Source organism: Lissotriton vulgaris, chromosome 1_1 (genome assembly GCF_964263255.1).
Source record: "Lissotriton vulgaris chromosome 1_1, aLisVul1.2, whole genome shotgun sequence".
Classification (NCBI taxonomy): domain Eukaryota; kingdom Metazoa; phylum Chordata; class Amphibia; order Caudata; family Salamandridae; genus Lissotriton; species Lissotriton vulgaris.
Window position 1 is genome coordinate 1,646,526,421 of NC_141685.1, and position 24,330 is coordinate 1,646,550,750.

Here is a 24,330-nt window from a genome sequence, read left to right on the forward strand (position 1 = left end):
ATGGATGTAGGAGGTCGTAGCTCATCGCCAAACATCCTCTTCCCTTATTTTAACCGCTGACGGCGGCCCAGTTATTAAAGTTTCATTTACCCTCGGGTACTGGTACCTCCGCCAAGCCGTTTTAACTGTCACTTCACAAAACCCCAACACTGCACTCTCAGCAATATACCAGCTCCGCTGTAATCAGGCGTTGTAGCACACCCGGGACACATTAGGTGTTACTGGCTGGGCCCGATGATGAAGCATGCCACCAAATAGGTTGGTGGGTGAGGGCTTCGTGAACACACCTTTAAGGTGCCAACTGACAAAACTAGTCAGAGTTTAACCCATAAAGTCATATACAGCTAGTCTTCTTTGTTGATACATCATTTGTACCCTCCCAAGGCTACTGGCCCCTTTACTCTGAGTGTTACACAGTAGGGTACTATGTGTAATTTAGACTGTGAGCACTACTTTGTCCATGCTTCTCACCCCTTCTACCCCCTCCCCCTCCCCGCACTCCTGTTGTCCGTGCTCTCCCCTCCCGTTGCCCGTGATGCAATGCGCTAGGTCTCGCGTAAATGCGAGTCCTATTGCATTGCAAATGCTTGTCATTCTATAGATCGCTCTTGAATTTTTAATTGGGCCACACATTTAACTAAATCGATGTCCATTTGTTTTGTTAGGATATAACTGGAAGGCTTGACTATTTTTAAGACTTTGTTTGATTTTTATTTTGCGTTCTTACGGCTAACCAAAAAGGTAATTAACAGATCCCCTAAACATATTCAGCCCAAACTATGTCAATCTACGTCACTCAAATGTTTTCCTCATGCTCGGTAATGTCAACGGCTCCTCTCCTATATTCAGTCCAAGTACTCTCATCATGACCACAGAAAGCCGACCTATTATTAGCGCATGTTCAGCTCAAGATACGGCCTCTTGGCGCTGTAGAAAAAACAAGTTGTGGGGCCCTCAGACAAACAAGGGTGAGCAAAATTAGCATTTTTGTGAAAAAAACACACAGGTATTCAAATTCTTGATCACAAATATAGAAATGACCAGCTCCCCTGTGAAGTCACCACGCACCTTATAGAATCCTGTAGGAACATTTCTCGGCTGCTTGTATTTTCCAGGTTAGAGGTCATCGTCCGATATGTACCAAGACAAAAGACACCAAACACTCTGATCACACTTTTGTGTGCATGAGCTTTGGGAAGGGGAAAGAAATGGAGGAAGTAGACCTCTTTGGGTTCATACTGCAAGCGTAGATATTGAGACACTGGTCAGAGGGACATACTCAATGACAGCAGTGCAAAGGAGCGCACTCCCACAGGAGAAAACTCGGAAACGGGCCAGCAGGAGTTCAGTGTCTGAGCAAACAGAGGTCAAGAGATGTAACTGTAATTGGATTTATATAGCGCTTACTACCACTCACCACTCGTTGAAGCGCTCGAGGAGTCAATCTCAAGGATAATGCCAAAAACGCATGGGTCTAAATCAAGTTAGAGCGTTCGTGACCGCGTAAGTGGTCTCCAGCGGTGATAACCTAGGGCAAAGGGTGTTTTTTGCACCAGATGTACAGAAGTGTTAGCGTAAGGATTTTTGGGGTCCCGGCCGGGTAAGACATATTTGATGTCCCTTGCTCTGAACAATATTGAATATTACTACCCATGTTATTCTACTTCAAGCCCACGTAAACAATCTTTCAGAACGTGGGTCATACAAAAACAGTTGAAATATGTTTTTCCAGCTGCCCCAAAAAATATTTACATTAACAGTGTTCAAAGAGATATAGAGTCAGATGTAGCGGTAGCCAGAGAGGATAGTGGTTGACTTACAAAAATAGATGTTCACTTTCTCAGGGGGCCCTTGACCGGTGGGAACCTGGGTAAATGCCCACTTTGCCCCTGCCTTAAAATGTTTGTGCTGAAGTGTTAGCGGTGGGTGAGCCCTTGCAACCTCGACCATGGCTCAAGCAGGATGTCTGCTTATGGCTCCGTGTGAGGTCCTGTTGGACCCTCAAGCGGAACACAAGCCGCGACTGGCTCCCAAAATGACCCTTCATCCCGTGGGGTCTCCAACTATTCCTTCTCTGCATGATGAAGTGCATTTACCTGTTGCATTACACCAGAAGCACAATGCACATTATTTTTCCTTTTGTCTGTAATATCTCAGGTCTGCTGAGATGTGGGATGCATTTCAGACAAAAGGAAAAAACAGTGCTCATCTTCAATTCCTTCCGTCAGAAATTAATGTGTCCTTGTGTAACGTGACTGGTGCTCATGTAAAGCAATCCAATACCTTTGAGTCGAGATCACTCTATAAAAAAACTGGAAAAAACAAACACATGCCTCTGTGCCCCCTGTGGGTCGAGCTTCAAGGTGGCTCCTGACCTGCAAGGCCTCCTCGGGCTCCTGAGTGCCGGGAGAGTACATGCAGGGCTGGCCTTTGACAAGGTTGGGGCTTGGGCGATTTTCGTGTGTGGCGAGTGTGGCTTTCGTTTTCACAGATCACGTTCTCCCCCCCTCACCTGAAACACATATTCAGATGCTAAATTATAAGTGAGAGGCCATGAAAGGGGGCAGTGCAAAAGGGAAAAGGAATGGATCTGGGGGGAAAGGAAGAAGATCGTGTATGTAGCGCCTTGTAACACCAAAAAGGTGCTTGCGGGCTGAAGTAAAAATAAATGATTATATTCTGGGGTATCACTCTGAGCCAAGGTAAGAAATCAGCTACAAAGATGTATTTATGTATACATCATGCCCTCCTGACTTAAAAAAGGCACTTTTTAAAATCCCTGTAATTTGTACTAGAAGAATCGCTCTTCAACACCAGCTCAGCCCCTCTTCAGTAGGAACTCTGCACCAAGTTTAAAGCTCCAATACTATTTTATAAGTAATTTACAATACACAGAGAACTTCAAAGTCTTTGAAAGGCAGAGGGAATTTGAGTGTTTTGTTCTAATCTTCTCTCAGGAATTGATAATGGCTTGTTTTTATTATCACGCAAATTGCTGCAGTTTGCTTTTTCTTAGTGTTAACAAGTAACTTGATTTTCTTTTTCCCAATTTAACAGTTCCCAGTTTGTTGGCATTGGAAAGGCGTGAAAAGCAGAATAAGCATTCTTCGCCTTGCCTACCTCTAACCTTTTGTGCACTAGTGACATTGTTGTCAAGACGGGGGACTTGAATGTTTTCAGGTTAGAGCCTGGGCAGCGCATGCACTGCTCAGCGAGGCATGCTGTATTCGAGTACGGAGTTGAAGCTCTGCCCACTCTCTGCCCATATTTATCATTGGCTTGTGTCATTGTCCTTTGTAAATGCTGGCTTCTGATTCGCTAATAGGCTTGTTAGTCCCTCCTTAGTACCGCCTTGTCTTCATTTGTAAACTTCCTATGAGGACTCGCCCTTTTACTTCTTTGTTACACTGGTATGTCTTATTTAGTCTGTAAGCACTGTTTTCTTTAAAGAGTTTCTCCTACTTCAGGCACAACATGCTTTCCTGCAACATTTGTTGCGCCATGCGCAATTTCACTTTCCAAGCAGACAATGGTGGCCACTTCTTTAAAATGAAATAGGTCTCGCATTTACAAGAGTTTCAGCTAATACCAATGTAAATGACATTGCCTTTTATTTATGGGTTAATTATCAAAACAGATAAGTAAAAGGCATTATCATTTACAATGCCAATAGCTTAAACTCTCGCAAATGCAAGACCAATTGCATTGCAAATGCTTGTTTCTTCCATCGCGTCTCAGTAATTAAAAAGACAAAAACACGGCTGCTTCATTTTGTGGATTTGCGTGGTGCACACTCAGGGCACAAGTCCTAAAAAAAGAAGTGGGGGGACTCTCCAAGGTAGGCGTGGTCACAGGAAGTGACATCACAACAAGAAGTGACATCACGACAGGAAGTGACATCACAATAGGAAGTGACATCACACCAGGAAGTGACATCACACCAGGAAGTGACATCACAACAGGAAGTGACATCACAACAGGAAGTGCATCACATGTAAGGCAGATCTATCATTTGCATATAATGCAAGATTTAACAATTGAAGCTGCTTGGTTCTTAAGCCTGTGACTCAAGGTCCCTGCCTGGAGGAATTAGCAGCCCAAATGTGGATGAAGTTTGGCGAAGTTGACATGAACACATTTTCAAAACGCTACAGGAAAGTTTGACTGCAAGATTTTGTATACATTACAGGTTCCCAGAGAGGCTGCTTCCCACACTCGACAATGACTATTACACACATTAGGGCTCCATATTCACGTTATTCTATCGATGAGTGTTATATGTTATCTCCCCACCTATTGTAAACTAGCGACTCCGTATTAAATAGTTTTGTCTCAGCTGCCTCTCTCTAGCTGTGGCTAGATTTATTTATTTTATTAGAATTAGGGTGACCAACTGGCATTGGTGCAAATTCAGGATGGTGAGTGTAAAAATTCAGGCCAAAGGGTCAAAATTCAGGACACAAATTCTGGACAGGAGGTCAAAATTCAGGACAAAACTTCAGGACAATAGGTACGTTTTACAGACACATCAGAGGTCGCTCAATAGTATATAAGTAAGCCCAGCCATTTCCAAAAGTATTCAACCATTTGCAAACCTATCCATCATGTATCCTTCCAACTATCATTTCACTCATCCATCCCCTCATCCATCCTTTCACTCATCCTCCATTATCCATCCATCCATCCATCCACCCACCCACCCACCCATCCATCCATCTGCTCATCCACTCATGAATCCATCCATTGCCCATATCACTCATCCATCTATCATTTCACTCCTTCACACATCTATTCATCCTTTTGTCCATCTACCCTCCCTTTCACTCACTCATCCATACTTGCATCAACCCTTTCACTCATATGTCCATTCATTCACCCTTGCACTTATCAATCCATCCATCATTTCACTCATCCACCTACCCTCCATCATCCACCCACCATCCACACACCCACTCATCCATCCTTTCACCCACCCACCATCCAATCCACTGATCCATCCTTTCACCCATCCACCATCCACCCACCCACTCATCCATCCATCCTTTCACCCACCCACTCATTATCCATCCATCCATCCATCCTTTTCTCCACACACTCATCATCCATCCATCCTTTCACCCACCCACGTATCCATCCATCCATCCCTTCACCCACTCTCCATCCATCCATCCTTTCACCCACCCATCCATCCATCCCTTCACCCACTCTCCATCCATTCATCCTTTCACCCACCCATCATCCATCCATCCATCCATCCATCTGTCCTTCCCCTCATCATCCATCCATCCATCCATCCCCTCATCATCCATTTATCCTTCCCCTCATCATCCATCCATCCTTTTCCCTCATCATCCATCCATCCTTTTCCCTCATCATCCATCCTTCCCCTCATCATCCATCCATCCTTTTCCCTCATCGCCAATCCATCATTTCCCCTCATCATCCATCCATCCATCCTTCCCCTCATCATCCATCCATCCTTCCCCTCATCATCCATCCATCCTTCCCCTCATCATCCATCCATCCTTTCACCCACCCCCTCATCATCCATCCATTCCCTCATCATCCATCCATCCATCCCCTCATCATCCATCCATCCACCCTTCCCCTCATCATCCATCCTTTCACCCACCCCCTCATCATCCATCCATCCATCCATCCATCCTTCCCCTCATCATCCATCCATCCATCCTTCCCCTCATCATCCATCCTTCCCCTCATCCATCCTTCCTTTCATCCATCCTTCCCCTCACCCATCCATCCATCCCATCCATTTATCCTGCCCCTCATCCATCCATCCTTCCCCTCCATCCATCCATCCTTCTCCTCATATATCATCCTTCCCCTCACCCATCTATCCACCCCATCCATTTATCCTGCCCCTCATCCATCCATCCTTCATCCTTCCCCTCATCCATCCTTCCTTTCATCCATCCTTCCCGTCACCCATCCCATCCATTTATCCTGCCCTTCATCCATCCATCCTTCCCCTCCATCCATCCATCCTTCCCCTCATCCATTTATCCTTCCCCTCATCCATCCTTCCCCTCCATCCCTCATCCTTCCCCTCATCCATCTTTCCCCTCATCAATCATCCAGCTAGCCTTCCACCCATATATCCAGCTATTTACATTTTCTCTCCATCCTTCCCCTCACTCATCAATCCATCTATCCTCTCTCATTATCCATTTATTCAATCTTTCATTCATCCATTCACCCTTTCACTAATTCATCCAGCCATTCACACATCCCTTCACTTACTTACAGGCCCACCTTTCCATATTCATTTTGAGCTGAGCCCTTTTGAGAAGAGGCCCATCAAGAACTTCACCCTCGCTGCAGGGGCCGGTCCAGGACTGGGACAGAAGCCACCCAAAGCGGAGACAGGATCCACCGCAGGGGGGGACAAGAGCCATCACAGGCAGGGGTGGACTGGAGCCACCACATGGGGGACAGGAGCAGGAGTCATCACAGGAGAGGGAACGTGATCCACCAGGGTGGGCACAGGGGTGGGCATGCAGTATTCTAGTATCATCTTGGGCTTCTTGCCCCCTCCTGCACAAGACAACGAGAAGACAGGCTCTCTGTCCAAAATGCCATCCCCCATTGTGATGTACAGTACTTACAGGAGATACTCCGAGAGAACTGATGGAACTGATTGTCCTCCATACTTTGTTAATCAGTGTGAGTGCGATTGTGCCATTTCTTTATTGTATTACATTATGCATGTTGGAAGAACCGAGGTTTGCTTACAAATTAGTGACAGTAATTAAGCTCGGTGAAGAGAAGCAGGTGCTGCCTCGGTGTAATCTGGGGTGTAATCTGGCCGAGTCTAGGATGTTTGGGGCCCTGGGTAGAAATGGAATGTGTGAGCCCCCCTCTAAATAGCAGATACAAGACGCATTCAGGGTTGTTTGCGTGTGAATGGATGCCTCCTGCTCCGAAGCTGCCGCCCCCCCCCCCCCCCCCCTCTGTCACCTTCAAGCACCTCTTAACAGCTCATCAAGGGCTGGAGGTGTGAGGGTTACCATCCCGCTGTGCCTCTACAGTACTGCTGGGGGTCAGCTTTCATACAGCATCGGAGTCAAGTAGCGAGGTGGGGGCAAGCTGTGCCCGGTTAAAATTACGGACAAATGGCAGGGGCGTGGTGACCACCGGCGTGCTTGGTAACTTCAGGATTCAGCCAGCCACTCGCCCAACCGGAAATACTTTATTTACTTTGTGCGCCGCGCTCCCGTTTTTTAATGGTGGACGCGGTTTTGATTTAGCAGGGTGGACGGCGTCCACCCTGAAAAACCCTCGAAAATAAGTGGGGGGATGCCGTCCACCCGCGTGGTACCCCGACTCGTGCCCTGTGCACACTCCTAGAAAATGATATGGCCACGTTGTGGCACCTTTTTCTATTTCCTCTTTAACCATAAAGCACAGGATCGAGGATGCTCTACAGCTTTGCTAAAAAAAAAAAGCATTGGCAAAGTCAATAAGTCCCAAATGTGAAGCCGTTTGGCTTTGCCAATGATTGTTTCCTCCTGAGATCCCCAAATGTCTCCCACCCACTCTAAACCCTCTCGCTCTCTCCTGATGGCGTTCCATCCCGGTGCTTCCGGTAAGCTGCGAGTGGTTCCGCGCTGCCCCCTGCCCCGTTAAATCCAGGGCTGCCAACATTCTCATTTGAGAATGCGGGACAACTTGACGGAGCGATATATCTCAGACGAGGGAGGGACTGGTAAAGGTGAGCCGAGTTAATTGTGTCGTGGCACCATTCCAGCGCAAATTGATTTTCAGATTATGCCTGGGGTAAAATTATAGGGCCATTTTCGTTTTTACTACCTTGGAGGTTTAGAAAAAGCAGATTCAGCGGAAAACCCCATGGTTTCAATATGAAGCATACCTTGCTGCGAATGACTAGATAAAACATCAGCAGCGAGAATAAAATGTCTATGAATACAAACCAGCGCCACTCCCTGTAGCTCGCGAGCCCTTCGGGTCAGATGCATGTAGGCATTGTAAACAGACTCCTGCTCTCTTTGTTATAGTGATAATTTTGCAATAGCTATGAAACGTATTAACAGCAGGGCAGTTTTCTGAGCTGGGGCGCTGTCTATCAGCGTTGTTATTTATTCCAGATTACGATGTCCTACACAAAGCACTAAAGCCATTCTTTCGCCATCAGAAAGTAAATACTTGAAAAGTAAGATGGCTGCCGCCTTGGTTTGAATGCAAATGAGATATGCTTTTGTTTAGTTATGAACCTGATTCTCGTTCCAAAGTGTTTATTTGGTGCCTTTGTTAAATGGCCGATGTTCCAGTGAAAAGAGGTATCCTATTATATTTCAATTTGTAGGTCAACATTTTCGTTTCTTAGGGAATGGCCCTGGCATTATCAGGCTGGCTTCACTGTCTGTGCATTTTATGCATGAATATATGTCAAAATGTACTCTATAACTGCTGCAAGTTTTAACAACTGAAGATTCCCACACAATCTTTGCAGAGCTGGTGATGCACAGTTGCTTCCTTGTGGTGCATAACTTCACAGAGGAAGTTACTAGATCATATCAGCCAATTTACACGTCTGCATACAAACCTACATAGGGCTCCCAGAATCCAGATCCCTTAAACAGAACTTACATTATAGCGCCTGCAACCTGGAAACTGGAAGCTGTTTCCCTAGCATGCTGCTAGTATCTGGTCCCTGGTGTCCTTGTCAAATGCCTTGTTTGAATAATGGCGGGTGGCATCTTCAGAACTTGGGTCAAAAAGACTTGTTGGGGCTCCCTTCACTATTGTTGAATCCTGCATAATATAATAAGTATTTTTCTTGACAGGTCCTCATGCAGCTCCCCCTCGCTGCTGTAACCTCGGGTGCTCTAGCCATTGTTTTGGTTTACTAATCCTGATTGTCAGCTGACTCTACTGTTATTGTCCCCACTTGCATAGACATAATTCTGCATGTTGCTTTGTAGCTCTATCATTGTCTAGCCCTCATAGTCCATTTTACTCTGTATACGCTATCTTAGATTTGTCGTTTTCTGTTATTGTTTTTCTGTTTCTGTATCTGCCCTCCTGTTACCATTTTTTCTGTTTTTACAATCAATCCCCGCTCAGTTTTCTGCCAATTTCCCCCGCTCTTTCCCTCCCACTTCCAGCTTCTAGCAGATTCATGCCCACCACCTAAGACCTCTTTATGGAGGCCGCAGTGTGCCTGGACTGCATCCAGTGCCAGGAACTCTGACTCTCCCACCACTTGAAGCTACACCGCTGCCCAGCTCCACGACCTGGACTCAGGACTCCGCAACAACAACTGCTGCAGCACCTCTCCCCGATCTACGGTAGGATTGGCCTCTTCGGCAGTACCAGAACACTAGCACACATGACGACCGCAACCACAACCACCCGGACCAACTCCGCTACCTCCTGCTCAACTCAAATCTCTCTGCAAGTATGCTACCTAGATCGGGGACACCACCACCTCCCTCACCCCAATGTCATCTTTCTCACAGACACTTGGCTCAACCCAGCTCCCAAACCCTACAAAGTCTCAGAAACCCCTGACAGATACAAGATAGCACATTGAGACCACAACAACATACACGAAGGGATGATCACCATCATCCACAAGGAAACCATCCACCACCATTGACAACTCCACCCTGATTAGGGAACGTCTCAACTTACAACTCCATGCCGACGGCAAAACCACCATCAGAGGCACCATCACCTGCAGACCCCAGGACTTAGCCCCACCGCTGCGATACCATCCCGTATTTCATCGCCCCACTTGCTATTGACTCCAAACACTGCATCTTCCTGGGAGACCTCACTTTCCACCTCAACAACACCAACTCTGCCAACCTCCTCAAAAGCATGACCTACATCAGCTTCACTCAACTAGTCACCAACCCCACCCACATCACAGGACCCCCCATCTTTACAGCTAGCAACAGGAGAAACCACACCATCATCCGCTTCACCATCATAGGTCCCCCCAATACTGCCACCAAACCACCCAACACCTCTTACCGAAGCTGGAATAATGTGTCAGAGAACCAATGTACCGAAAGCTTCAACCAACTTGGAACAGGTGGTGAAGAACTTCGCAGCCTGGATCAGCGATAGCGCACACTGAGTCGCCCCTGTCAAGACCTTAATGCCCAAGAAACCCTCCAAACAAACCAGCTGGTACACCCCGGAACTCAAAACCACTACTCAGAACCACTAAACGCAACTGCAAGTGACTTGAAAGGAAATGGCATATCAGCAAGAAGACCGGAGACCAAACCTCTTTAAAAATATCCCTTATCCAACTACATTGAAGCCAGCTCGAACTGATGTAAAGAACTATTCAATATCCTTAACGAGTTCTCTAACCCCTCAGTCACCGAAAACACCACTACCCCTTTCCAGGAACTCTGAGACACTCTGGCAGACTTCTCCCACGACAAGATCTCTTCTATCTACAAAAACTTCGAACTCCAGCCCACTGCTGCCTATATGTTCACCACTCCCACAACCATTAAACCCCGACCACCTGCGGACCACCTGGAACCAGCTCACTGCACAAACTACCAATGACATCATGAACTCCATCTACTCAGGAGCACCCACGTACCCCTGTCATTACCACCTTCTCAACCTAGGAAGCAAGTCGATCAGAAACCAATTCACCACCATCTTCAATGTGTCTATCACCACTGCCACTGAGGTTCTGTAAATTGCGAATTCGTTCGTGCTCAGTCTCCATTTTGTAGCCGCCGCCATTTTGTGTTGCCCTCACTCAGGCAGCACGGCGAGCCCGATGTTTTTGTCCTTTCTGCATTTACGTGTCAGGTGGCTTCTTCGCCCTTGTTTACTAACGAGTGTCAGGGTCTGGCCGAGTACACTAATTCCTGTCTGAGCTGATTAATCCCCGTCCGGACTATTTTTTGGATTGCACCATTCTTTCCTGTAGGTTATTTTATCTGCTGTCCTTCGCTACACGTCTCATGCATTCTCCTGTTTCACGACTGTCCTTCTAGAGTATACGACTGTGTTTTCTCTACTCGTAAACTGAATTGTGTGGATTCGTTTGAAATTTACTTAAGGGGTCGAGTGACAAACATAACCACGGGAACTTGGGTTACTTGAGACTTAAAGCATTGTCTATAACATTTGCCTTTGCCTTATGCTCTTGTGTGTTTGTATTTGGCATTGTATTGTACTGTATATAAGCCTGTGCGCCACGGAGTTAAGTGGCAGTCTCATTTGAACCTCGTTATATCAACAACTTCTAAGACCACTGTACTAGCTGCAGCTAATAAATACAATCTTCTACGCCAGACGAAGGGTCCGTGTCTCTGTATTTGACAAGGCAGGTGAATTCCGGGGATTTCAGGCGTACCGTGCGCCGCCGAACCTAAAGGCTACGGTTCTCCAACTGGCGTCCAACGTGGGGCGACTTCAGCGGTAGCGGTTAAGCCCGAGGGTCGTGAGGAGCCCATAAGAAAATTCCGGAGGAAGCGCACCACGTGATCGACCCCTGTATGTCAAAAGTGGACCGAAGGTCTTTTACAGCACGGCTACTTCTTTCTGACGGCTGCTGACGACTGCTGCCCTGACTGTCGCCCTGCCTTGGACCCTTTGATGACGTTTGGTAAAGCGAGACGATAGACGGACCTTCGCTGGTGTAGGACGATTCTTAGTTAAGTATTTAGTGGGTTGCTCCCACAAACTTTGTTTGGTTTTGTTTTTGGTTTTTATTCAGTTGTTGCAATACCTGAAGGCAAGGGGTGAGTACGTTTGTGCTGTTTTATTAATTCATACCCCTTGTTGTTTGTGAGCAGTCTAGAGAAATAGCGATACCTGGACTGAGTAAGTTTAAAAGAATTTGTTGTTTAGGTTGTACTAGGGATTCCCAGTTAGAGGATTCATGTCCGATTCCTCCAGGTGGAACTCCCACTTATGAGCTCTATTCGAAACATGATATTGGTCCCATTACCTTTAATGAGACATGGGTCCGATACACAAAAAATAGTGGAGTTTTAAGACGGCCCCAAAATGGTAGGTTTGACCCCGCCATATTAGATAATTTGGAAGCGATTCTGTTTAGAAGGAAAACCCGGCCAGCAATGTTTGACTCTTTCCGCCTTTGGCGTAAGGAAGCCAAACAGAAAGAAATTAGGCAAGCGAAAAAAGATAAGAAAGCACAAGACATGTCAATTATACAGGCTGCGCAGCAGTTTAAAAATAATGAAGTAGATGGTGCGAATGAGATACTGGAAAGACAACACCGCATGGCGATCAATAGATGCTATCCGATGTTGCCTACTTCTCCTTCAGATAAAAGTAAGGAATTGGAAGAAGATTCCCTAATGTCTTGTTTATTGAATTCACCTCCGCCCTATGCCCAAACTCCTAATCCACCTCCATTACCCCCTCCTGTTGCTCAACAAGTGGTTGCTCCATTTCCGGTTGTTCAGCAACTGGCTCAACCTACTAATGCTCCTTTGCCTGCCTCTGCTCCGCCTTTACATTCTGTAATTCAGCCCCCACCTTCTCTACAATCCCCTGCTTCTGTTTCTCAGTCGGCTACGTTTCAGTCTCCGTTGCCTTCTAAATCTGTAATGCCTCCTATTCTCTTTTTTTTTTTTTTTTTAATTTTTAAAACCTTTATTGTAAAAAGCACACAGCTATTCAGCCTAACATCCCGGAGGCAAGGCAGCATAGTATAGAACGGTCATAGTGCCAAACGATTCATTTCAGGACAATGCAGGTTGTTTTTTATTTTTTTAAAACAAAAACTGAAACAAAGCGCCCGAGGGCGCGAAGAAGGCAATGGAAATGAAGAAGACCACTAGTCGGTAGGAGGCGGAAGGAGCTGGAGAAGTTATAGAAAGAACTGAGACAGAATGTAGCAAAAGCGAGGGGGGGGGGGAGGAAGAACAGGAGAATCAATACAAGAGTAGCACAGCTGTCGTCAACGTCTATGGTGACAAGCGTTCATCTCGTGGCAACGGTGCAGGTGGTAAACACAAGTCCCCTCTATAGGCATTCCAGGCACCCCACACCTTGTTCCACGTCTGAGGCCGCCCCCTGGCAGTATACACAGTCTTTTCATGCAACATACACCAGTCCATGTTGGCCTTCCATTGTACCACCAGGGGGGCCACATTAGAACCCCACCTCTGCGCTATGTCCCGTTTAGCGACCATATTGCCCAGTGTGGCCCATCGGGTCTGCGCCGTATCATAGTCATTAGGCTCCCAAACATTCAGGAGGCACCTACGCGCCTCCGCCGCCAACTCCACTCCAGTCACCTCCCGCATCACTCTATGAACCCTCTCCCAATAAGGGGCAATAACGGGGCACTCCCACAGTATATGAAGAAAGGTGGCAAGGGACCCGCAGCCACGGCGGCAGAGGCCATCCGGCGAGAAGCCCATGTGCACCAGCCTAGGGCCGGTGACATACACTCGGTGAAGGATTTTAAACTGGACCAATCTCAGACGCGAGGAAATGGCTACTTCCTTAGGGGAGGACACAGCACTCTGCCAGTCCTCATCGTCCAGTTCAAGCCCATCGGCCACCCACTGTTCCCGCAAGCGCTGGAGGAGGTCCACCTGGACGTTGATCAGTTTCTTGTAGGACAGAGAGATGGCGCTATCAGGCATATGCCCGTCCAACACCCTGTCCTCCAAAGGGGAACTTTCGGGGATGTCACCCTCCTCCGGCCTGGCGGCAGTTATTGCGTGTTGTAGCTGGGCATAGCGGAAAAACTCCGTAGCACTCAATTTATACTCCGCCTGCAGCTGTGGGAAGGTCTTGACCACCCCCCTGGAGAGCATGTCCTCAACCCTCGAGATGCCTATGAGATCCCACTTCTCGAAGCCCTTGGTGTGCCAAAGCTTGCCCAAAATATCGGAATCAAAGAGTGGGGTAGATCTCGTCAGCCTGCCCTGCCAGCCAAGTATCTTAGTGATCGTCCGCCACGTGTGGACCGCCGCCTTGGTCGGGCCAGTGAGGTTACGATCAAAGGATCTAGAGTATAGGGCGCGATAGTAATTGCCTCCGTGCAAAAGCCAGCGGTCCATGGCATAACCAGGGTTGTCCACGGGACCGTAAAAACCATGATTGATGGCGGTAAGTTGAGAGGCCCAGTAGTATCTCCGCACATCTGGTAGCGCAATGCCCCCATCATACCATGGTATGGTGAGCTTCCGAACAGCGACACGGGGTCGTCCGTCCCAAAGAAGGGCACACTGCAGACTCTCGACCTCCCTGAAGTAGCGGGCCGGGACAAGGTCCTGAGTATTTTGCAAGGCATACAGGAATCTGGGCAGGGACATCATTTTAAATAACGCCGCCCGGCCCAGCAACGAGAGAGGGAGCTTACGCCAACTCTCCACGTCCCGCCGCAAACGGTGGAGCGGGGGGAGCAAGTTGTGGTCATACCTTGCCTTAGGGTTATGTGAAATATAAATTCCCAAGTACTTAAAGCCTTGTCTCGCCAGTTGGATATTACAGCCTCTGGGAAGGCGCGGCGTGTCGCCCTTTAGGATGTAAAGGGAGGATTTGGCCCAGTTAATAATCAGGCCGGAGTAACGCCCAAACAGCCGGAGCACATCGCACGCCACAATAAGCGACTTACAAGGGGAGGTGAGATACAGCAGGATGTCGTCCGCGTACAGGGAAACCCTGTCCTCAAAGCCCGGGGACCAGGAGATTCCATGCAAGTCGGGGTGCGAGCGCAACATCGCCGCGAGGGGCTCCAGAGCCAGCGCAAACAGGAGCGGAGACAAGGGACAGCCTTGTCTGGTGCCTCGCTGAAGTGCGAAGGGAGCAGACATACGACCGTTCACCGTAACAGCAGCCAGGGGGCTAGAATAAAGAAGTTGCACCCAGCCCAGGAAGCCCGGCCCAAAACCGAGCTTCTTCAAGACTGCCCACAGATAATTCCATTCCAAGGAATCAAAAGCCATTGTGGCATCAAGGGAGGCCAGCACCGCCGGTTCAGTGAGGGCGTGAACTCTGGCCATAACGCCATGTAAGCGTCTCAGGTTGAGGGCAGTATTGCGGCGGGGTATAAAACCGGACTGATCCGGGTGCACCAGGTCGCTAATAACCCCGACCAATCGGTTAGCCAACAGTTTAGCCAGGATCTTGGGTTCGGCGTTGAGGAGAGAAATAGGGCGGTAGGACCTACAAACATCCCGCGGCTTTCCATCCTTGTGAATAACCACAATGGTGGCCAGTCGCTGGTCCATGGGGAAGACGCCATCCTCACGGGCACGGAGGAACATGTCTTTCAAGTGAGGAGAGATCACGTCCGGCCGGATCTTATATAGTTCGACCGGTATGCCATTGGGTCCGGTAGCTTTACCCGTACGCAAAGCGCGGATCGCCAAGGCGATCTCGTCCGCCGTGATGTCCCGGTCAATGTCCACCCTGTCCTCCTCAGAGAGGCAGGGGAGGTCTATCGCCGAGAGAAGTTCAGCCGAGTCGGCCTCGGAACAATCTGACCCGGAGGTGTAGACCCCCCGGAAATAGTCAGCAAAGGACTCGGCGATGGCACTCGGATCAGTGACCACCACTCCGTCATCGCACAGGATCTCCGGAACCACTCGGCTCGCCATCTCCCGCCTGTCCAGCCAGGCCAGCAATTTACCAGCCTTGTCTCCGACGTCATAGATGCGGCCTTGCTGCTCCTTCGCTAAGAGCAGAGCTGCATCCGTGGCAAGATCGTGATACTTCGATTGCTTCAGTGCGAGTTCATGCAGGAGGGCGGGTTCGGGCTCGGGCCCCAGACGGGACTCGAGGTCCAAGACCTCCTCCTCAACCTGCAGGAGATCAGCATCACGAGTTCTTTTGGCCGCCGCGATGAGAGCCAAGGCCTCACCCCGCAACACCGTTTTAAAGGCCTCCCAAAGGGTGACCGCAGAGCCCACAGAGCCAGCATTTTCCGTGAAGTATAAGGCTATGGCCTTGGCCAGCAGCTCTCGCATGTTGTGGTTGTGGAAGTACCAGGGATTTACGGCTGCCGGGCGGTTGGACAAAAGGACACCAAAGTCAAAGGAGATCCACAACGGCGAGTGGTCAGAAATTCCCCTTGCCAAAAAACGCGCTTCAGAAATGCAGGCGATTGCGCCGCAAGGGTGAGGACATAGTCCAAGCGGGACAGACTTCCATGAGCACCGGAGAGGAACGAGAACTGGCGAAGCGCCGGATGTAAAAGTCGCCAACAGTCCACCAGACCCATAGAGTCAAGGAAGGTCGGCAGCCACGTGTGGGAACCCGGGAGGTCTCTCGGTGGCTGACGATCCAGGGTACCAGAGCAGACTGAGTTAAAGTCCCCCCCTAGAATCAGCAGGCCCGAGGGCAAAGACAAAATGGCGCCACCAAGGTCGCGGAAGGTGCTAGACTGGAGACCAGGGGGAACATAAACCGACACCAGGGCCAGGGAACGCCCCTCCCACCTCCCCGCCACAGCAGCGTAACGCCCCCTATCATCTAGCAGGGTGACGTCTATCTCAAGCGGAAGGGACGCACGTACAAGGACGCCCGCCCCCCGGGAGCCCGAAGAGAACCCAGAGTGGGCGACCATTTTGTAACCCTTGCGATTCAGGGCCCTACAAGAGTTGCCCACTAAATGCGTTTCCTGCAGTAAAACCACATCAGGCATGTTCCTTTTTATCAGCTGGAGCACCACCCCTCTCTTGACCCTATCACCTAATCCATTGACATTCCAGCTAAGCACTTTTAGTTTCCTACCCCCCATCCCCAAGCAACCCGCCCCACCCGACTCCGTTCGACCCGATCATACATTGTTCAACAAAACACACTGTCCATTGCCTTAAAGAAGAAAAAGAAACAAAACAAACACAGAACAAACCCCACGAAATTGCACCCCCCACCCTGCACCCCTGCATGTGACTAAAAAGCCCCCCCAACCAGCAGTGTGCCTGTCGCCCCATAACTACTCTACAAAAAGACACCCAGGGGAGTAAGGACTCTCCGCGAACTCCTCCCGCCACCCTCCATGTACTGACAGAAAAGATAATTCGGCAACTTAGAGCGACATTGGATAGCCCCAGAGGCAAGCAAGAAAGTCATTTAGTCACCCATTACAGAACCAAGTCTCATGGGCCCGGGCCGCCAGCCGCGCCACCCTCGTGGTCCTCCTGTGCTTCTCGGCGCGGTGGTAGAGTGTCCAGCCAGTCACTGACGTTTTCGGCGAAGTCGAAGAACAGGGCATGGCCCTCGTATTCGATCCGGAGCTTAGCAGGGAACATCATAGAATACTTAAGGCCCAGGTCCCGCAGCCGGCGCTTCACCCCAGAATAGCTTTGGCGCTGTCGCTGCACTGTCCTGGTGAAATCCGGGTAGAAATGAACATCAGCGTTCTGAAATTTGAGAGGGCCATGGCGCCTGGAGGCCTGCAGGATGGCATCCCTGTCGCGAAAGTTAAGCAGCCGGGCCACGATGGGTCTAGGCGCCACGCCAGTCTTCGGCGGGCCACCCGGCACCCGGTGGGCACGCTCCACCGAGAAAAAGTTGCTAAGGCCAGGCGGGGCAAGATGTGTTCTGATCAGATCTTCAACGAGGAGGTCCGTCGCCGCCTCCTCCGAACCCTCCGGTACGCCGACGATGCGGACGTTCTGCCGCCTGGCCCGGCTTTCGAAATCGTCCAGCCGCTTCGCGAAGTGCTCCGCCGTCCTCTGTAGGTTCCGGACCTCCGTTTCAATATCCGAAACGTCTTCTGTGAGACTGGCCGTCTTAATGTCCAGGTTCTTAACCCTGTCGTTAGTCTTGCCCAGGTCAGCTCTGATGAGGGACAAATCAACGGCCATGCCATCCACCTTGTGTGTGAGGACTTCATGCTGTTGCTGCATGTCTTCCCGGAAACTAGTGATGGCTCCCAAAATGTCGGTCAAAGTGGGCTCAGAGCCGTCCGGCGAGCCCGAGTGCGGGATACCCTTGGCAGAGGGACCTGTAGCAGGCGGTGTTTTCAGCTGAGTGTAGCGCTCAATCCGATTCTGCTGTTGTTGTTGCGGTTTAGTGCGCCCTCCTCTATTAGACGGCTTGTCGAGGTCCCCCTTGCCCGCCATGTTAGGTCTCAAGGAACAAAGGGCTATGCCAGGCGAGTCCAAGCCCAGAAACCCGGAATGGTGTCCGGGACGTCAGCGGAAGACAGTTCCAGGTGCGCTTCGCCGCTCAACTAGTACCGCTGTCCAACACACTTCTCCGGTGACGAAAACAGGCTGGCACTCCGCAGTTCAGCAAGACGTAATAGCGGAGTCCGCAGAGACAATGGCACCGGACTGGCACGGAGTCCCACTCGACGTAGCTCCGCGTAGGAGACACCGATTTGAGTTCTGAAAACGGTGCTCGCCTCAGGTAGCCATCAGCAACGAGTATCCACCCTCGTGGATCAGGATTATGGGCAGGATAGTTGCGGAGGATCGGAAGGTCCGCGGAGCTCCGAGCTTACGCAGCCATCTTGGTTGCCCGCGAAGCTCCTCCCTCGCCTCCTATTCTCTTAAGGGATTCTCCTACCTCACAGAGGAGAATAGCAGATGCAGTCTCGAACTTCTCTTCTCCTCTTCTTGGATCTTTGAATCTGTCTCCAGCTTTCTCTAGACGACAATCTCGTTGACAACTTCCTCTTACGGACGAGAAAGTAGTTTTGGGATCTCTTGCTCATAAATTGATTGAGAAAGGACTAGAATATAGTACAGAGGACATTATGAGTTCTTTTCATCAGTGGGTGGAGCCCACTCAGAGATATGTTTTTAACGTTATGTGTCAAACTCTTATTAAAGGATGGGAAGATATGGAGTTAGATTCAGTTCATTTGGAGCTACTGAAGTTACAAGCTGATTTTGATAAAGGTTTTATTGTAGGAACACAAGTTGCAGACGCGGTGAATAAACTTGTTGCGTTTCGGCCATGTTTCTGTCCTTGACTCTTTCTGAGACTGATTCTGTTAAAGGACAGGGTATTAAGATTTATCCGATGTGTGAAGTTCCTCCCGTATGGAGAGAAGAGGTAGTTGGTCCACCACAGATACCTGCCCATTTCCAGCGTATATGGGTCCACGAACCCTGGAAAAGGTCTGAAGTATTGGCACTTAAACAGACTCTTCTGGACCCCCGTGAAAAATCCTGCTGGGTATTCTAAAGAATTGTCTCAAACAGTTGAGGCTTGTATTATGAATTTGGCTGATATTGACATGTTATTTGGGAATGTTGTTCCGCAAGCATTATGGGCATGAATTTGTAGAGAAAATCATGTTGCTGAATTAGGTGGTGATTGGGCTGCTATTAGAGCCGCTGATACAGGTCAAGTGGGTGGTGCGAAACCAGATGATCTGAGTACTGCCTTACCTGGCAAAATAATTGAATTGATAAAGACAATGATGCCTGCGGTGCGAGTAAATTGGGATAAGCTGGCCGCGTGCAAGCAGAAGAAAGACGAAAGCGTTTTGGATTTCTTCACTAGTTTCGAAGAGACGTTTATTGACCATAGTGGTCAGGATCTGAGTGTAGAGGGTGGTCAACAATTGTACAGTATAATGAGAATAGAGATAAGGAGGAGAAAGACAAGAGAAGAAAAATAAATATCTGAAAACGATGGTTCTTTTGCAGCAGGCTTATCCTCCAAGTCCTGCACAGTCTCAGTTTTCTCAACCTCCCCAGTTTCAGAAGGTGTTCCAGAAGCCTGAGTCTTTTGTACCGCGATCTTTGGTAGGTCCTAATCAATGTGCGTACTGTAAGGAAGAAGGACATTTTAAGAATAGTTGTCCAGTTTTATTGCAGTGTAATAATGGGATCTCTGCTCCACGAGGTCGTGGTAATTTTCAGTCAGGATCTAGTGGTAGAGGACGAGGTGTGTCCTCTCAGGAGCAGCGTTCTTTCCCTCCATCTGCTACAAATTTCTTTGATCAGCAGAGAGTCCAGTCTGCGCAGTATTATAATGATGATTGTCGTGTTGAAGATAGGATTGAAGATTTCCTTACTGAATAGGACAGCCAAGGACTAAGTAAGGGAGTTGTGTCGATTCCAGTAGATCAAAAAGGACCGTATGTTACTGTCAATGCTATGGGTGTTTCAGAGCCGTTTCTTTTGCATACTGGTGCAATGAGAAGTTCTATTATTCATTCTAAACTCCCTGGGGCACCTTTGGCTGGCTTAATAAATACTTCTGTAGGATTTTCTGGCGCCCCGGTTCGTAATCCAGTTTCTTGTCCCTTGCCTGTTTCGATTGGTCCCTATGAATTAGATGTTTCCCTTCTTCTGACAACTGGTTGTGGTGAGAATTTGTTGGGTTTGGATTTGTTGGAAAGTCTACATGCAACATTGTATTGTTCTCCATCTGGCATGCATCTTACGTTAGGGAAGAAAATGACATCGCCTATGTATTTATCCAGAGATCAGTTTCCACCTGAGTTGCTCTCTCTTCCTGACAGTCTTTCGGCTACGGGTTCGAATGATGTGGGTCGTCTTGCGATCCCGCCGTATGTTGTCACAGTTAAAGAAAACGTTAGAATGCCACGCATTCCCCAGTACCGTATTTCTAGCGATGGTGAGAGAGCGCTTTTGGCTTTTGTTGATGACTTTATTCAGAAGGGTGTGGTCGAAGAAACAGGAGGCAATGTTTGTAATAGTCCTGTTCTCCCAATTCTTAAGATAACTGATCCTTCACAGCCCCCTGTTTATCGATTTGTTATTGACCTTAGAGAAGTCAATAAAATTGTTGTGCCACAGTTTCCTGTTGTTCCAGACATTACAGCCTTATTGACGATGATTCCTGCTTCGGCAGCTTGGTTTTCAGTGATATACCTCAAAAATGCTTTTTTTAGTATTCCTATTGCTGAGGAAAGTAGGGATATTTTTGGTTTCTCTCTAGGTGGCCGAAGTTTTCGATTCAAAAGAGCACCTCAAGGTTATTGTGAAAGTCCCTCCATCTATAGCAAGGCTCTTAAGCCACAACTTGATGCTTTTTCTTTGCCTCCAGGTGCAACGCTCATTCAGTATGTGGATGATTTGTTGGTGGCTGCTGATACGGAAGACGTGTGTAAGAGTGTGACTGTTGCATTGTTGCATCATTTGTCTGCTTTAAATCATAAGGTGTCGCCCTCTAAGTTGCAACATGCCCGCCAAGAGGTTACCTATTTAGGTAATCTCTTGTCGAAGGAGGGACGGGGATTGACCCCAGAACGTATTCAGACTATTTCTCAGATGTCTGTACCTACTACGCAGAGAGAAGTGCGTGCCACCGCCGAGCTTAAAGGCTACGGTTCTCCACCACCTTCCTTGAAGAAAGGAAACACGCAGAAGCCAAGTCCTTTCTCAAAAAACCATCTGCCAACCCCAGCAAACTCAGGAACTACCACCCCATCTCACTGCTCCCTTTTTCCACCAAAGTCCTTGAAAAAGCCATCAACCGCCAACTAACAGAACACCTGCAGAACAAAAACCTTCTAGACATCTCCCAGTTAGGATTCCACAGCAATTAAAGTACAGAAACCACCCTGATCGCTGCCACCAATGATATCAGGGCCCTCCTGGACCAAGGAGAAACAGGAGTCCTGATACTCCTCGACCTCTCAGTGGCATTCAACACTGTATCCACCACTACCTTATCAATAGGCTTCACCACACTGGTATTCAAGGAAACAGACTCAAATTGATCACCTCCTTCCTCATCAGAAGAGCCCAGTGAATCCACCTTCCTCCCTTTACTGCCAAACAGAAGAGCATAATCTGCTGCATCTCTCAAGGCTCATCCCTCAGCCCCACTCTGTTTAACACCTACATGACCCCCCTGTCCAACATTGTCAGACAATGTATATGAAATGAGAGGTACCCCTCAATTGAATCAAGGGAACTAAGGTTGAAACACCTATAAAGAGTCTATCCCCTTGATCTAAAATCACAATTTAGTACACTAGTAAACAAGAATAAGTAGCAAAATGTTAAGAAAACAGCTGTTTTATTTATTCAATTAAATGTTTTTTTATACAATTCATAAAAAAACAATATAATACACATCAGATAAAAATCAATTAAAATAATTAGACAAAAAATGCAATAAAATTAAACTGATACGAAATCGATTATGACCCGCATAATCAAAAAAACACAGACAGAAACATGTAAGACATGAAAAAATGTTCAATACAGTTAGTACATCCAATTGCCAATAATGACACTTTGTTTTGTACAATGATTAAATTTGTGTTCCAACAGAAGTGCCCGGATCATGGATTGTACAGGAAAAGTGCGTCAGACCCCATGGATTTAACATTATATCCTATACCAAGGACACATAGTTCATCCTCTAGCTTTCAGAGGAGCCCTCCACCACAAGAGCCAATTTTCACAGGTGTATGACATCTTCACCGACTGGATGAAAGTCAGCACAGACACAACAGAGGTTCTGATCTTCGGTAACAAAACCTCCTCTTGCAATGACTCCTGGTGGTCTTTTGAACTGGAATCCTCACCCACTCTGGCAGACGACCCCCTCAATCTCACTCTCGTCCTGGATGTTAAGCTCACCATGAAAAACCAGATCCACACAGTCTGCTCCGCCTGCTGGCTCCCCGTCAGCACCAGATGATCCATCACTCAAACCCTAGTCACAAGTCAGTTGGACTACAGCAATGCAATCAACGCAGGAATTACCTCGCACCTCCTGAAGAGATTATAGACAATACAGAATTCATTAGCCAGTCTTATGCTCGACCTCCCAAAGGAACCCACAGCAGCTCCACTGGCTCCCCATTCAGAACAGATGGAACTTCCAGATTCTGAACCACACCTACAAAGCCCTGCACAACCACCCACCAGCATACATCAACAACTGCCTGAATTTCCACCAACCTGCCAGACACATGCTCTCGGCCTCCCTTTCTCTCGCTCACACCCCTCGCATCCGTCAAAGCAACTGCAGTGGATGCTCCCACCCCTACCTCATAGCCAAGTCCTGGAACAACCTACCCCTTCACCTTCGGACCTCATCTTCTACCGGAATTCAGGTAAATACTCAAGATCTGGGTGTTCAACTTAGCCCACCAATGCAGTAGGACCCCCAGTGCCTGGATACCTTCATGGGTGATCAGTCGCGCTTTACAAATCCAGTTGATTGATTGATTGGTTGATTGATCTGGACAGTATGTGAACATTGGTGCATTTTAAAGTACACTTGGAGAGTAACATTGGTCTCGATTTAATATTCTTTAGTGAGGTTTACGGATACTCCATCAATGAATTTTAGAATAATGAATGCCAAATGCCATATTTTAATAAACATTATTTCGAGTAGACTGAAAAGGATGTGGAATTTCATGAACAATATGTAGCAAAGAATGCATTCCAAAATGCCCAGACCCGGTTGAAGTGGTTTCAACCTACTGGAACTTAAAACATTCTCCCACAAAGGAAGATTTTAAAAAGAGGTAGAAAATGGTGCAGTTTAACACATTTTTTTGATTGTTCTGTTGATAGTGCTTTTTTCAGCACACAATAGGTTTATGTCAGAATTCATGGTTATTAAAAGTGACAGCTTTCTTTCTGTCTATTAGAAGGATGCCTCATTGCCAATACTCTAACTCACAAACTGTTAAAGCTATATTCAGTGCTACTGATTGGTAATTCTGAATTCCAACTCCCATCATGCATCCGTCATGTTGAAAAACTTAGGTAGCGCCACAGGCTGAAATACAACTCTTGTCTGGAAAGATTTTGCTGCTAAAAGCACATAAACAACAGACACGGAGAGTAAAGTGTGATTAGCTAACTAGGGTATCAACCGATAAAACTTGTTAGACCATTTTTTAATGATGGCATTGTCCTTGCTACTGCTGGTTTGGGGATTCATTAATACATTGGCAGGATCAGATATTAAAAATAAGTCAAACGTCTTCTGGTTTACCCTGTTCTTCCAGTTGGTCTCTGAGTAGTCGTGGGAGGCTGTGGAGAAACGCTTGGTAGGAGAACGGATCATCCTTGTATTGCCATTCATGGTAAAAGGATGTGTGATGTCATTCCCCCTTTGCTAGTGTAGTCATTTCAAGACAAATATAGAAGAGCACCAACACACTAGCATGCTTTACATGCATGAGTATTATTAGCATGAGAGTATTTAATGGTAATGATTTCTGGAAATATTTAGCAACAGTGTTTTGAGAATAAAATGCTACAACTTAAAAACTTAAGTCGGTGGAATTTTTACATAATGTTTTACAGATGGCACGGTGCATATATCTTATGCAAAGGGAATCCTTGTGTGAAGCAAAATAGAATGAAATATGAACGTGAAAAATTCTTTATTGTACAGTTAATTAAAATCATT

At 47.8% G+C, this 24,330-nt stretch overlaps 1 protein-coding gene across 1 annotated transcript in view; it reads left to right on the forward strand.

Annotated features, from left to right (window-relative positions):
* Positions 1-18,937, forward strand: part of LOC147750978 (uncharacterized) — a 32,346-nt gene extending 13,409 nt beyond the window's left edge. The window contains exon 2 of the mRNA XM_086931890.1: positions 18,795-18,937. Within this exon, the coding sequence (XP_086788016.1) occupies positions 18,795-18,937 (143 nt within the window). The remainder of the gene's footprint in view (positions 1-18,794) is intronic.
* Positions 18,938-24,330: the final 5,393 nt, after the last annotated feature.